Source organism: Teleopsis dalmanni, chromosome 1, assembly GCF_002237135.1.
Source record: "Teleopsis dalmanni isolate 2A chromosome 1, ASM223713v2, whole genome shotgun sequence".
Lineage (NCBI taxonomy): Eukaryota > Metazoa > Arthropoda > Insecta > Diptera > Diopsidae > Teleopsis > Teleopsis dalmanni.
The window spans coordinates 213,588,557-213,603,809 of record NC_051846.1 but is presented as its reverse complement, the minus strand read 5'-3'; the positions used below and the strand labels follow the sequence as shown (position 1 = coordinate 213,603,809).

General features: G+C 31.7%; 1 protein-coding gene across 1 annotated transcript in view; it reads left to right on the top strand.

The window, feature by feature from the left end:
* The first annotated feature begins 840 nt into the window (after nucleotides 1–840).
* Nucleotides 841–15,253, top strand: part of LOC119667231 (neurogenic locus Notch protein-like) — a 14,684-nt gene continuing 271 nt past the window's right edge. Inside the window, exons 1-7 of the mRNA XM_038076521.1 lie at nucleotides 841–868; nucleotides 1,974–2,049; nucleotides 7,626–7,894; nucleotides 10,265–10,469; nucleotides 10,620–10,753; nucleotides 13,415–13,577; nucleotides 13,635–15,247. Coding sequence (XP_037932449.1) covers nucleotides 841–868; nucleotides 1,974–2,049; nucleotides 7,626–7,894; nucleotides 10,265–10,469; nucleotides 10,620–10,753; nucleotides 13,415–13,577; nucleotides 13,635–15,247 — 2,488 coding nt within the window. The remainder of the gene's footprint in view (nucleotides 869–1,973; nucleotides 2,050–7,625; nucleotides 7,895–10,264; nucleotides 10,470–10,619; nucleotides 10,754–13,414; nucleotides 13,578–13,634; nucleotides 15,248–15,253) is intronic.

The following is a 15,253-nucleotide window of genomic DNA, read 5'->3' as shown; positions in this document are numbered from 1 at the left end:
TTAGAAACAAGCAAGTAAACAAGTAGTATTCTTAACAGCGTCCATATAAGAATAAGAATTAGTTTGACTAATTTAAAACTGTATATTCATTGTCTATTTAATATTTTTCATTAAAAATTACGAACAGTTTTCCGGACAGAAGGGAAAATTACGGAACAATTTAAACCAGATCCCTACTTTTGTAGTAAATAAATGTCTGACAAGGTTAGTTAGTGTGTGAGGAGGTTATGAACTGAATTATCTTCTTATAATAGTTGATATACAATTATAATACAGCTGTGTATTTAGTAGAATATACAATAGATCAATCACAAGCATAAAATTTATTGAAAAGGTTCAAGTTTAATTCAAATATAATTTCAAGACAAAAGATTTTTAAAATAAAAAATAAGACTTTTTTTCTATTCAAGAGTTGGTGATTTATCACCTTATAACGGGTCTTTTAGAAAATGATGAATCTAATGTCTTTGTATCTGTCTGTGTTTATCAGGATTCGCTGTGCTTTTAGGTTGGTGAGTGTTGGGTTATTGTGACTGTCAATTATGTTGAACAGTTTCAGTGCACGATCTTTAATGTATTTTTCGACTGAATCGACTCTCAGATCTCTATGAATATCTACTCCTCTTATGTACCACGGGCACTAATCAATACCACGGAGCGATATTTTGCTCTCTGAAGAATTTTTAATGTGGAGTAGTCCTGGTTATAATAACCTGCTTGTATATGTTGATAAAATCGTTGTATATTATTGCTGCGTTGGTATCCTAAACTGAATTGTTCTATATTATTTGTTGATAGATTAGTTAAGTACTATTTTTTTCAAAATGTAATCGCACGGAAATGAAAAATGGATTTTTAGTTGTGAGATGTTAGTAGTCGTGAGTTATATGGAGCTAAACCTAGCCAATAGGTTAGTTATTCATACCGGATACCGGAAAACCGTGTTTACTCCAGCACTTCGGTATAAATTTCCATAGCTTTAAAAAAATTTTTTTCTTAAATAGATTTAATTGCTTAGAACGTTTTTTTTTTTTTCATTGGTAAAAAATGCAATTTCAAATGTCTTGTGAGCAAAGATTTACAGATCGACATAAAATTTTGGTTAAGTTCTTTCCAAAAATAAAATATTAAATATTTATTTTTTATTTATTTTAAATATAAGGATTTCTCCTGATGAAGGCAAAAGCGAATTTGCCGAAATACGTATAGGAATATACAAAAAAAAACACGATTGAAATAAAGGTTAAAATCATAAAGAAATAAAAAACAAAAGCGACTTTAAATTTAATTTTAGTCAAATAATTAATTTTGACTATTTGAATTAATTTAAATTTAATTCATAGTATAGTATAACATTGTCAGGATTAGCTTATCCTGACCCCTTTTGGAGTTACCCCATGACTTAAACATTGATTTTTTTTAAAGCAAATCACATTTATTTATATGGAACTTAGGTTTAGCAATGTTTCATTGGTCAAATATCTGTTAAGTGCTTTTGATGTTGTTTTTTAAGCTATATTTTGGTACTATTAAATAAACGCTAAGAGGTAAAGGCGGTACTCATCTTGTTTGTCAAACGGCACTTTAACCTGTTTTATTGAGGAATTTTGCTTTAAGAATAAAGATATATTAGGCTTTAGAGGGTTTTAAAGATATTGGGGATTATTTAAGATCGCTTTTTTTTGGATAGACTTTTCTTTTGTAATATGTATCTTGGAAAGTAATAAAAATGTACCTCTTTCATATGCTTTTTTTTTACAATATTTATACGCACGTAGATATAATGTGAAACGCTAGATAGATATAAAGTGAATACCAATTTTTATTTTATTTATTAATGGATGTGCCAATTATTACGTTTTTTTTTTAAATATTTAATTCATACAAACAAAAGCTAAGAAATAAAATATTTAATGTTAAAATTTTAATAAATTTGCATCATTTACTAATTTGTATATTTTTCTTTTATGCAGCTGGAACTTGTTTGCAAGTTGGATGTAAAAATGGAGGAACCTGTATAAAAAAGAGTAACGGATTATCATATTGCAAGTAAGTTAATATAAAACATACTTAAACAGTAACGTCTCGAAACTTCACTTCACTAAAAATCAGAGTCAATGAAAGTTTTAGGAACGTTGCAAGTACCAAACCGTTTATATAAATAACATCAAATAAACATCTTTTACATATAAACTAATTAGAATATATATATATATATATATATATCTTATATATATAATTCTTCTGTACGTGTGTTGACAGTGAACTTCTCCTAAACGGCTGAACCGATTTTAATGAAATTTTTTGTGTGTGTTCAAGTGGATTCAAGGAAGGTTTAGATTCACAATTTGGTCCACTGGATAATGTCTTTTTAATTAATTTTTTATTTTTTGGTATCCATATACATTACTATTAAAAATTTAAAATTTATTCATGCTTACTTTGATTTGTTTAAAAAGTTTAAAATCTCTAAAATGAATCGTAAAATTGCCGTTGCATAGCTTGAGTGCATTTAAATTCCGCAGCATAATTATAGGTGAGCCAATTTTTAATCTTAAGTTATGTGTTGGTATTCCTGGTATTCCAGCGAATTCAAAAATTCAACAGGATAGCTGAACGATTCATTTTAGAGTTTAAACTTTTTAAACAAATCAAAGTAAGAATGAATAACTTTTTAATGTCTAATATAAATGTATATGGATACCAAAAAACTGTATAATTAAAAAAACGTTATCCAGTGGACCAAATTGTGAATCTAAACCATCCTTGAATTCACTTGAACACACACAAAAAAGAAGAATTATATATATAAAGATATAAATAACGTACAATAAAAAACAATATGAATAACATATGAGTCGGATATCGACTATTCGTCACATTCACGAATTGTAATCGGTGCTATGAACAAACAGTGCCAACACTGTCATGCACTCAAATACAAAGGTAAATCGGCCGGTTTCTGCTGCGCATCTGGAAAAGTTGTATTGCCACCATTGAATTTGCCGCCAGAACCATTGAAAGCACTATTGGCTGGAGCTACATCTCAATCTAAATTGTTTTTTCGTAAAATTCGCAAATTCAATTCGTGCTTTCAAATGACATCATTTGGAACAACAAAAATCGTTCAGAATGAGATTGGTCGCAATTTTCAATTAACGCTTAAGATTCAGGGCCAAGTGTATCACCAAATTGGTTCTTTAATGCCGATGCCCAATAATGATCCCAAATTTCTGCAAATCTACTTCATGGGTGATGAGAAGCAGCAAATAAACGCACGTTGCCAGTACAACCATATCGAGCAGATGGAGGAGCAAGAAATTCTGGGTATTTTAGAACCGTTTTTAAAAAATCACAACCAGTTGTTCAATACTGTTTCAAACAGACTGCTAAACGACAACTATACAATCGTCATCAAAGCAGACAAAGTACCATCTGGGCAGCACACAGGCCGATATAATGCACCGACTATTAATGAAGTTTCAGTTGTTATGGTTGGCGACGCATTTGAACGTCGAGATATACGAATACAACGTAGAGATAACATAATGCATACGATTGCAGACAGTCATCGCTCTTAGGACGCTTTGCAATATCCATTGATATTTTTTTTTCATTTAAAATTTAGTGCTTATAAGGATTTGAAATAACATGAAAATATTTGTAACATAAGTAATGCATGTGGACTTTTTGTAGTTCAAAAGAAAAAGTCAATTCAAAATAATTTTCGCATTAAAGGTTAAGTTGAATAACAACAAATATTATAACTCAGCTGAGCCAGGAAAATTAATTGCAAGGGGAAACAACGTTCGCCGGGTCAGCTAGTATATATATATATGTTTAATTAAATATTTATTTTCTTACTACAAAATAAAGTAACTTAAAATTTAGCTTTAAATTATTCTAAAATGCCATAAGAAATTATGAGGGATATTGCTTATTGGCTTCATAATCTGTTTTTTGTTTTTAATAAACTTTTTTTTATTGAAAACTAAAGTAAAATTTTACTTTAGTGTCGTGAGAGCAACGAGTTAAAATAATATTATGAAATACACTTCAAATCACTAATATATTTTAGTAATAGTAATTTTAGTATTTTAGTAATATAAAAAATAATTTTCATTTATTGGTCCTTAAAGTTGGCCATGCCTATTTTAGCTGAAAACTGGACAGCATTCTCTTTTGCCTGCCACATGAAAAGTAACGTGACTCAAAAAGACTTTCGTATATATGCCTATAAGTTTCTCAGAAGTTGCCCAACTTCCAAATATTCTACATATCAGCATTTATCACTTGATTATAAAAGAGTAAAGAGAGTATGAAAGAATTTACAAACTTTGTCACAAGCAATGTTCATATTTATACAATGAGTGTATTAATCTGATAGAAAAATGCTTTAATAGATATTTTTTGTATGTCATATTTATATTTATAAACAAGTATTTTTTCTTCTATTGGGCTTATTTACACTATCATGAACGTGAGATGAACTTGACGACAACTGTCGGTTGTTACACTGCATATGTATGCGTGTCAAGCTGAAGAAACGCAGTAAATTTCTTTGCGTGAAATTCTTAAACTCACATCACACTCGCTTCCCTCTCTCATCTATCGGTAACCGGTTTTCAAGTTCATGTTCATGTTACGTTCATGATAGTGTAAATAGGCCCATTGTTTTTCTGTTAGTGCATTAAAAAACTGAGAGTAAAAAAATTCAAATACCGCTACTTTCACGAAAATTTATAATCAGATATTTTTCACCCTAAGATTCCTACTTTCTGATCCCAATATACGATATTTTATTTTAAAATTCCGCAAGAAAAAGTGTTCACATAGAAGTAAGGGCTTTCCTTTTTGGACTAAATGCTATTTAATTCATTATAAATACGATTTTGTCGTTTAATCTTTATACTGCGTTTGTACAAAATCCTGAAATATCATTCTTTATAAGTACATTGTGACCGAAAGGTTTTCGGAAATTCTCATTTAAAATTCGCGCGCTGTATATTTTTCGATATTTTAAGTTGTTATGTAGTTTGCAGCACTGTCCTTAATTACTATGCAAAAATGAGCTGCCGATCTGTCAGGACAGTTCGTTTACGGCAGCTGTTGAAACCAGTTCACCTCAGTAGTGCGTTGCGAAAAAAACAATGGAAAAAAATATTGAACAAAGAGTTTGCATCAAATTTTGTTTTTCGAACGAAATTTCGTGTGCAGAATCGTTGCGAATGCTACAAAAGGCTTATGGGGAATCAGTTTTATCGAAAACTCAAGTTTATGAGTGGTACAAAGCCTTTCAGGACTGTCGTACGACCGTCGAAGACATGCCGCGTTCTGGACGACCTTCGACCTCTACCACCGACGAAAACATTGAAAAGGCAAAGGAAATCGTGTTCAAAAATCCTCATGTGAGTGTTAGAGAGATAGCACGAGAGCTAGGCATCGGTCGTGAGATGGCTCGTTTGATTTTGGTGGACAATTTGTGTATGCGACGTGTCAACGCCCGGCTTGTTCCGATTCACCTCAATTTGTTCAACATTATCAACGATTTTAAGGCCAAACATTCAATAAATACCATCGAACAGCCACCGTATTCACCTGATCTTGCACCGTGTGACTTTTTCCTGTTTCCCAACCTCAAATTACCACTCAGAGGAACGCGTTTTGAATCCATAGAAGACGTAAAACAGAATTCGCAGAGGGAACTCAAAGCCATACCGGAAAGCGCCTATAAGAAATGTTTATGATTGGAAGAAACGTTGGCATTTGTGTATCGCTTCTAATGGAGCATATTTTGAAGGAGATAAAATAAATATTGATGAAGGTTAAGAGTTTTGCGTTTTATTTAAAATTTCCCGAAAACTTTTCGGTCACAATGTAAAATAAAAAAAATAAACAAATATCGGAATGAACGGCAGTTTCAAGTTAAAAAATTTTATAAACCTGTTTTCAAACATTTTATATGTGGGCCAGAAAGATAGGAAGAGTATCGTGTACCAGAGTCACGATATTTGAGATCGGAATAATTGAGCAGAAACTTTTCTATGTATGGGAAACATTTAATTTTGGACCAATTAGCTCAAGTGTTTCAGCAAAAAAAAATTATTTGAAAATGTTGTACACATCTTTTTAGCAATTTACAACAATTCAAAATCAGAACACAGTCTTAATTAAATTCGAATAACGTAATATCAATCAAATCAATTAATTCCACACACTAGTATAGTTATCAACTCTTCTACCTCTCGACAGCAATTCAATCCTGTTTACTACCCGATCCAATATTGATTAGGGAGTGGATTTAAAATCATTGATATAATGTTGAGTATTACAAAATGAGGTCTTCAAATTGCTATTTTTATTACGTGCACTAGAAAAACTGATTGATTTAAAAATTGGCAATTATAAAAGAGGATATGGTTTAAAAGTTGTAAATATAGAACATCAGGGTTGCAATGCTCCTGAGTGTGTGTTCAGTTTAATGGACAAACATGCCTCAACGCTTTATCACACACACAATTTATTATGATGAAGGCAGTGAGTAGGTATGTACCTGAAATTCTTGAAACTTTGGAATAAATACAATTAACAATTGACGACCAAAATAAAGTTTCAATTGTAATACAAAATTATTATCAAGAATTAACTACATATTTTCATTTACGTGCACATCAATTAATAAAGTTAACACGTCGTTGACCCATTGAATTTTAATTTCTAATAAATAAATTAGAATAAGATAACACTAGTTCAGAGCCAAAAATTTCCAAAGATACGTAACTTATATTTCCTATGAGGAACTTTTCCATAGAACTCGAAAATTACAAAGTTCTTGAGATAACGATGTCTCTAAAAATGCATTTCTTACACTCTCATGTGAACTTTTTCCTTCAAATCTCGGTACAGAAAGTGATGAAAAAGGTGAAAGATCACCTTCTTCAGGATATCTCTGCATGTTGGGAGATTATTGTTAGACAATTATAAGAGAAACAAATCCTACACTCATATGCCTCATTATAATATATAAATACTTATTCAAAAATGCAGTTTCACGTCCGAAACTGCATATGCAATGTATTGCACTTATATAAAATGCAGTATATTAACATTTAATAATATTAATATTTAATTTTTAAATAAAATTTGTTCAGAAGAAATAATTTTTCTGATTTGTTCAAAACCACTATTTTGTGCAAATATGGAATATGGCGAATAACTTCTGAAATTTTTATTCCATTTTTATGTTAAGCCAGAAGCATTTTACTTGTTTTAAAACAGCGTTTAACATGAATTAAAAAAAAAAAAATTTTAAATATTTTTGTAAGAGTCCCATAAAAAACACTTTTCATCTATACATTTTTAGCTATAGCAGCTAAACCAATTAAAATGTCAATATTTAGGTCTAGAAATTTCCAGCAATTTCCGTTTCATTCCGATGTGAAATGCTGTATTGAACTGGAATATGAAGTTTTTGAAGTTTTTTAAATTGTCATAAATCTTTTATGGCAATCTTTTATGGTATTGCGCTACAACGCCGCACTGAGATATATATTTTTAAATATATTTTTTTAATGTATTATATATAAAAAACAAGACAATTATTAATAATTTATGTACTTTTTTAGTTGCAGTTCAAGATTCGTTGGAGATTATTGCGAAGATCCAAATCCCTGCTTTACAGGCCACCTTCGTTGCCAGAACAGTGGAACGTGCCAACCTTCATATCGGAACGATCGTCTAGGTATATCCTGCATTTGTCCAATTGGTTTTACGGAATCACTGTGTGAAATAAAAGTTCCTAACGCTTGCGATTCTTCTCCATGTCACAATGGAGGGACGTGCAATTTAAAAACTCTTGAAGAGTATTCTTGTTCTTGTTCAAATGGTTATACAGGTAAGATTTTATGAACTATTCATAGGAGTGAGTTAAATTTTTTCATGCAAAAGAATGCATTTTTTTAAGAAAACTTTAGAATATTTAAAAGTAACACAGATCACATTATATAAAAATACTTGAATGCTTATATCTACGAATCTTAAGTCTGGACGAATTTTAGTTTTAAGCTATTTTAAGCGTCACAAAAGTCTTCCAAGCAATTAAGGCTCTCTATGTGTTTGCAACCTTCTCGAGTGAAAACCTAGAAGTGTTCTATTCGGATTGATAAAAGCGTCCATCGCCACCTGGGTTAGTTATATTTTAATTTTCACTTGAAGCTTCTTAGTTTCACACCTCTTTAAGCGGTTATAGGCTGTTATATTCGCGTTCCCTCACTCGATTGGCAATGAGCTACTGCATCCCTCGGCGATTCTACAATTGATATCGTTAGGTTGCGAAAATTCGCGCTCTTGGAAACAGCTATTGGAGGTAGCTATTGTGCTGCTTCTCACATGTTCATCAGTTGATTCAGCAGCTTTCGAATAATATCGCATGTTGTGGTGGGCAGTATCCTGTCCACCTGATAGATACAAGACTAGTTTGTTATTTGATATTCTCAATGGTCATACGCGTCCGTTTTGCCTGGCAAGGTGAATTCATTGGATAATAATACCCTGTATTAAAGGGAAATGTTAACGGTAGCGTTATATATTTAAAGTTTAAAGGACGGACCTTTTTTTTTTTAAAACAAGACATATGCAATTAGGTGCTTTGATGAAGGCATGATCACCTTCAAAAGTGATTCCCTTATTATCACGGTTCTATTACTTTTTTGTCTTATTTTATATTATACAATTTGTCCTTGTATAATAACAATACATATTGCTTTCCCTGGTGCAAAAGAACCAGCAATTGCTGGGGAAAGCAATTCAATGCCTAATTCATTGACTTCACGCTATGGCATTTCAAAACTAGTCTTTCGTGGAGTTTTTTTTTTTATTTTCTACAACAACTGCCAATTGTAGACGACCTATAAGACCCTGCATCGTTGTAGGTGTTTGTATGCGTGCGTTTAAATTCAGCTTGTCAATTAACTAAGTTGATTTCCTGGTACAGATTCTCTACGAGGGATATCAAGGTGCTGTTTGTTTGGATTTAACAGTATTTTTCCTGACCAAAAAACACTGTTTAATCAACATACGAAATGTTGCACCCTTAACAGTGATACCAAGCTGCTATGATGTTTAGTTTGTGCTTATTTACCAAGTCTTGCATTAGTCTATTCGGCGAATTTTTATGTTTCAAAATATCGCAACCAGAGACGACAATACTAATAGAACTACGAATATATGAATACAAGGGCTGCCTTTTAAGTCTTGCGCACCACAATTAAAACACATTGTTTAATCATTGAAAATGGTTTTATTTATTCTTTTTCGAAAAATATCCTCATGATGATCAATACATTTTTATAATCTATTAAAACAATTTTCGAAACAGTTTTGCCAATCTGATGTTGGTATCTCTAACACTAGGGTTTTGAATGTATCAACGGCCGTCCTGTTCGGACATATAAAAACGCTCGCCACGCATTTTTTTCTTAATGTTTCAAAACAAAAATAAATCATTGGGTACCAAATCGGTAATGTAATGCGAATAACCCACTCTTGAAGAACATATTATATTCGCTATTAATCTCCGCAGCATTTCAAATAAAAAATTAAACGAATATGTTGTTTTAAGCCAGTTACAAAAGGATCCAACTGATTTTTTTAACGCTATTTCTAGAATAGATATAATTGGTTAATCTGATATCATGCTGCCCACATACTAACGACATTTCAATAGTAAAAATATACTAGTATTAATATACTTTAATACCTATTAGTGAGAAAGATATTAAAGTTTTAGTCAATTACATATTTAAATATAGAGACGTCCGAGCATCTAACAAACGAAAAAAAAACATGATACCACCCGGTGGTACAAAATCTCAGAATATATACTAAACTACATACAAAGAAATGGTTTCGGAAAAAAAAAAAATCCATCAATTGCTAGTTAGATACATATACATACTGTTAATGAATGGAAGCGTCTTTGGTAACGATTGTTTTTCCGTGGTAGAGTTCATGAGTGGTATACTCATGAATGTAAGTCGTTTAAAGATGGTTGTGAAGAGCAAGTTGTTGGCCCACAAAACCCAATATTACCGCAGATTCCATCAATAAAAAAAAAACATGAAAAATTCGTTTAACACACTTTTGATAAAAAACACTGTTTTTCAAGAATAAACCATATTATTCCTTAATAACTCAATATTAAATAGAAAATAATAAACCTCTATATAAGTAAATAATGTGTCATTATTTAATGAAATTGTTTTAGGCGAACATTGCGAAGTACAAAATCTGTGTGCCACCCAACCGTGTCGTAATGGAGCTACGTGCACTTCTTCAGGAAAAGGCAGTAGTTTTAAATGCTTATGCCCAAAAGGTTTTAAAGGCCATACCTGCTCTGAAGATATTGAGGAATGCAAAGCAAACCCTTGCAAGCATGGAGGAACTTGCTTAAACACTCATGGATCTTATCAGTAAGATGTTTTCCGAATATAACTTAAAATTAATTTAAAATATTGTTTTTGTAGTATAAAAAAAATTAACTTTTTATAGCAGAGGGCAGCGCAACTTCAATTTAATATATATACCTATCTAAATTATGAATTTTATTTTTTTTTTTATAGGTGTATGTGCCCTAGCGGATACACTGGCAAAAATTGTGAATCAAAATATATTCCTTGTACGCCTTCGCCGTGTCTAAACGGAGGTTCATGTTTATCTAGTAATTCCCTTAAATATGAATGTAAATGTCCGTCTGGTAAGTTAAATATTTGAAAATGAATTTTTTTATATGCATATGGTAATATTTAATATATAGCACACTTGTATATGTATATGTATGTGTAAAAATATTAAAACAAATACCTTATAATATTGCAAATTTTTATTATAAATGAATTTTTGATTCATTATGAAGTGAAAAAAAATGCATGACCTGATTAGACATTATATTTATAATTTTTTAAAATAAATTATTAACAATAAACACAATTTAAAAAATTTAGTGCATAATTTTACTTTATTGCACTACATTATCAAATCAGTTCAGAGTTCAAACAGTTCAGAGATCGATTACAAAAAAACAATGCAAGATAGATTGATAGATAGATAGATTGCACCTAGTCTACTAAAACTTACTAGCAATATTAATATGGCGGGAACTTATAATAGTCGACACACAATCTAAAGGTTCGACTTATGAAGACGAAGACATCGAGTAATTGTGTATAATTTGCTCTATAAACCCTGTTGCACTATTTAGTTCTAGTTATTGGAAATTCGATTGTCTGTATCCTTTGACACCTTGTAACTCGATTTATTCTGAAAACGCTCCCCATAGGTTTTTTTAATTTTAAAAAGTTAGAAAGAAAACATAAGATACTACGATCGATGATTGTGGTTGATATCATTTTATCACGTGAATTAAACAATTTTGCTGTTCGAGAATTGTTGTAGAATTAGCTAATACATATCGTGAGAAAATAATATTATTTTAAGTTCAGTATCTAAATAGTAAAAACGCCCGTAGAAGAGTTATGGCCAATAGTCAAAGTAGACACATGCATGTAAAAGACGGTTTTGTTTGTGGCATCAAATTTATTTGATGCAATTTTGAAGACTAATGCGTGAATTTAATACCTTATACGTTTTTTAGAAGTTATAGAAAAGTAATGAAGATATCTGTACGGTGCATATCGATGACAGAGATTGATTTTCTTTTATTAGTGTGTGGTCAAATTGCATACAAATGCCTGCATATCGTTGAGTCTTGTCATCTTTTATTAAAAAGTTCGACACTGTTTGAGCTCAACACCAATTTGCATGTTATCAACGATGCGCCCAGATTGTTATTGTTAAGGTGTTCCGAGTGGTTTCCTAAAGCACCCTGTATGGCTAGTACGTCTGCTTTGCAATTGCCGAAAATATCCCTACGACCGGGAACCCAGATTAGGGAATTACTGAACTGCGTCGACAACTCATTTAAACATGTGTAGCAGTCAAAGACTATCTGTCCTAAATGTTACGTACATAAAAATCAATTACCTAAAAATTAGAAGCTTTTTTTCTTCTAATATAATATTATTATTATTTTTCTGCACTATTTTGAAGCTTTATAAATTATGCAAAGCTATTTAATTTGATATAAAAAAGTGAAAAAGTGCATGATCAAAAAACTATTGCATATATACGAGAATATTTATGTGCAGATAGTTTTTTTTTTATTTTTTTTTTAACGTCCCTTCACAATTATGCCATTTTTTGTACATACATACATACACACATGTATAAAATGCAAATTTAGACTAAAATGCACTGTCGGTTTTGTTGTATGTGTAAAAATGTTTGTATACCACACATTTCAATGATTTATTTTGATGACAGCAAAATATATACTACATGTAAAAATGTCAGAGCAAATACAATTTAAAATTTTATTTAAGTATACATATTATCTGCCATACGTTTCAATGGATGTTTTCATGTAGTATGTATGTATGTAGGTATGCATGTACGTGTGTACGTATGTATAGTCACATATACCTTTGAAATGGAATAATATACATGAAAAATACCAGGCAAGGCTTAAATTAAACTAGCGCACCTTACAAGTCATGGATGCGGGGAAACCTTATGTTAGTGAAGTGAGACGTGAGACACAGATCGGTTTATTGCTATGCTCGGTTATTTTATCATTTTTTTTATTTTGAATTTTTATAGTATAACACAAAGCGAAATAAAGCGCAATGAACGAACAACAAGCTTAAGTTACTGATGTAGTGTAGTCGAACCAAAGATACGAGACCGTGGGAAAGAATATTAAAATATGGTTGTTGTTATCTGCTTTATATAACTAAATGCTTGGTTTGTTTACGTTTTCTCGATATCGTTAAGCTTTTTCTGGTTAATGTAGCGGCATATGTATGAGTTAATTTTGAATAAACATTTCTTCTATTTTCTCATATACTTGGTCAATCGCATTATTTTACTGAGCTTCGAGCATATACTTTTGTTTGAAAATCCAGTTATTATCGAACGAGACTCGCTGTCGAAAGCCGGTTTAGTTTTTATATATTAATATTTCTATTCTCTCTTCTCTCGAATTTTTTATACTGATCTTCTTTCGCTACATTATATTATAAAAACAATTATAATAACATAAAAATATTATATTAACCACATGAATTTAAAAAAAAATTAACTATATATATAAACCAATATATATACATGTATGTTGATAAATAATTTATTACAAAATCTCTGTATTATATGTACATATAGGATTTATAGGATTTAAATGAAAAAGAGATAAATATACAATTGTTTTGTGTTCCTATATTATATGTATCTATTATCTTAAAATATATTTGAATTATTTTAAAATTTATCTTAAAGACATTTTTAATTATTTCTTAATAAGGTTATCAAGGAAAGAATTGTGAAGAAAATATTGATGATTGTCCAGGAAATTTATGTCAAAATGGTGGCACTTGTGTTGACGGAATCAATTCTTATCGTTGCAGTTGCCCAGCACAGTTTACAGGCGAATTATGCGAAACCGATGTAGATGAATGTGCTTTAAGGTAAATTACAACTGTAAATATGGGAACTTTAAATTAATGTTGTTATATTTATTATAGGCCATCAGTTTGTCAAAATGGTGCAACTTGTACTAACACTTACGGATCGTATTCTTGCATATGCGTAAATGGTTGGGAAGGTACAGATTGTAGTAAGAATATTGATGATTGTGTTGCCGCCGCCTGTTTTAATGGAGCTACTTGTATTGATGGGGTTGGTTCATTTTATTGTCGCTGTACACCTGGAAAAACTGGTTTATTGTGCCACTTAGATGATGCATGCACTTCTAATCCATGTCATTCTGATGCTATTTGTGATACGAGCCCAATAAATGGTTCATATACGTGCTCATGTGCAACAGGATTTAAGGGAGTAGATTGTTCTGAAGATATTGATGAGTGTGATCAGGGTTCACCCTGCGAACACAATGGTGTATGTGTTAATACTCCAGGTTCATTTATGTGTAACTGTTCGCAAGGTTTCACTGGTCCACGATGTGAAACCAACATAAATGAATGTGAATCACACCCGTGCCAAAATGAAGGAAGTTGTTTAGATGACCCAGGAACTTTTCGATGTGTTTGTATGCCTGGTTTCACTGGCACGCAATGTGAAATTGATATCAATGAATGTCAATCCTCTCCCTGCTTAAATGATGGTAATTGTCGTGACATGATTAACGGTTTTAAATGTTCTTGTGCACTTGGTTTTACTGGACCACGTTGTCAAATAAATATCGATGATTGTCAATCTCAACCATGTCGAAACAATGGCATTTGTCGTGACTCTATTGCGGGATATACATGCAATTGTCCACCCGGCTATACAGGACTATCATGTGAAATAAATATCAATGATTGCGACTCTAATCCATGTCACCGTGGAAAATGCATCGATGGAGACAATTCTTTTGAATGTGTTTGTGATCCAGGTTATACAGGCTATCTTTGTCAAACTCAAATAAATGAATGTGAATCGAATCCTTGTCAGTACGGTGGACATTGCATAGATCGCATAGGATCGTATATATGCCAGTGTTTGGCTGGTACATCCGGTAAAAACTGTGAAATAAATGTAAATGAATGTCATAGCAATCCTTGCAACAATGGAGCTACTTGTATTGACGGGATCAATATGTACACTTGTAACTGTGTTCCCGGATTTACAGGAGTACATTGCGAAATTAATATAAATGAATGTGCTTCGAACCCGTGTGCTAACAGTGGCGTGTGTATGGATTTGGTAAACGGATATAAATGCGAGTGTCCACGTGGCTTCTTTGATCCAAGATGTTTAAGTGATGTTGATGAGTGTGCATCGAATCCATGCACAAACGATGGAAGATGTGAAGACGGCGTAAATGAATTTATATGTTATTGTCCGCCTGGCTATACTGGTAAGCGATGCGAAATTGATATTGACGAATGTAGTTCAAACCCTTGCCAACATGGTGGACTTTGTATTGATGAATTAAACTACTTTAAGTGCCAATGTATGCCTGGTTATACAGGATATAAGTGTGAAACTAACATTGATGACTGCGTTAATATGCCCTGTGCAAATGGTGGCACCTGTATTGATAAAGTAAATGGCTATAAATGTGTATGTAAAGTTCCATTTACAGGTTTGGATTGCGAATCGAAGCTTGATCCTTGTTCCACAAATAGGTGTCGCAATG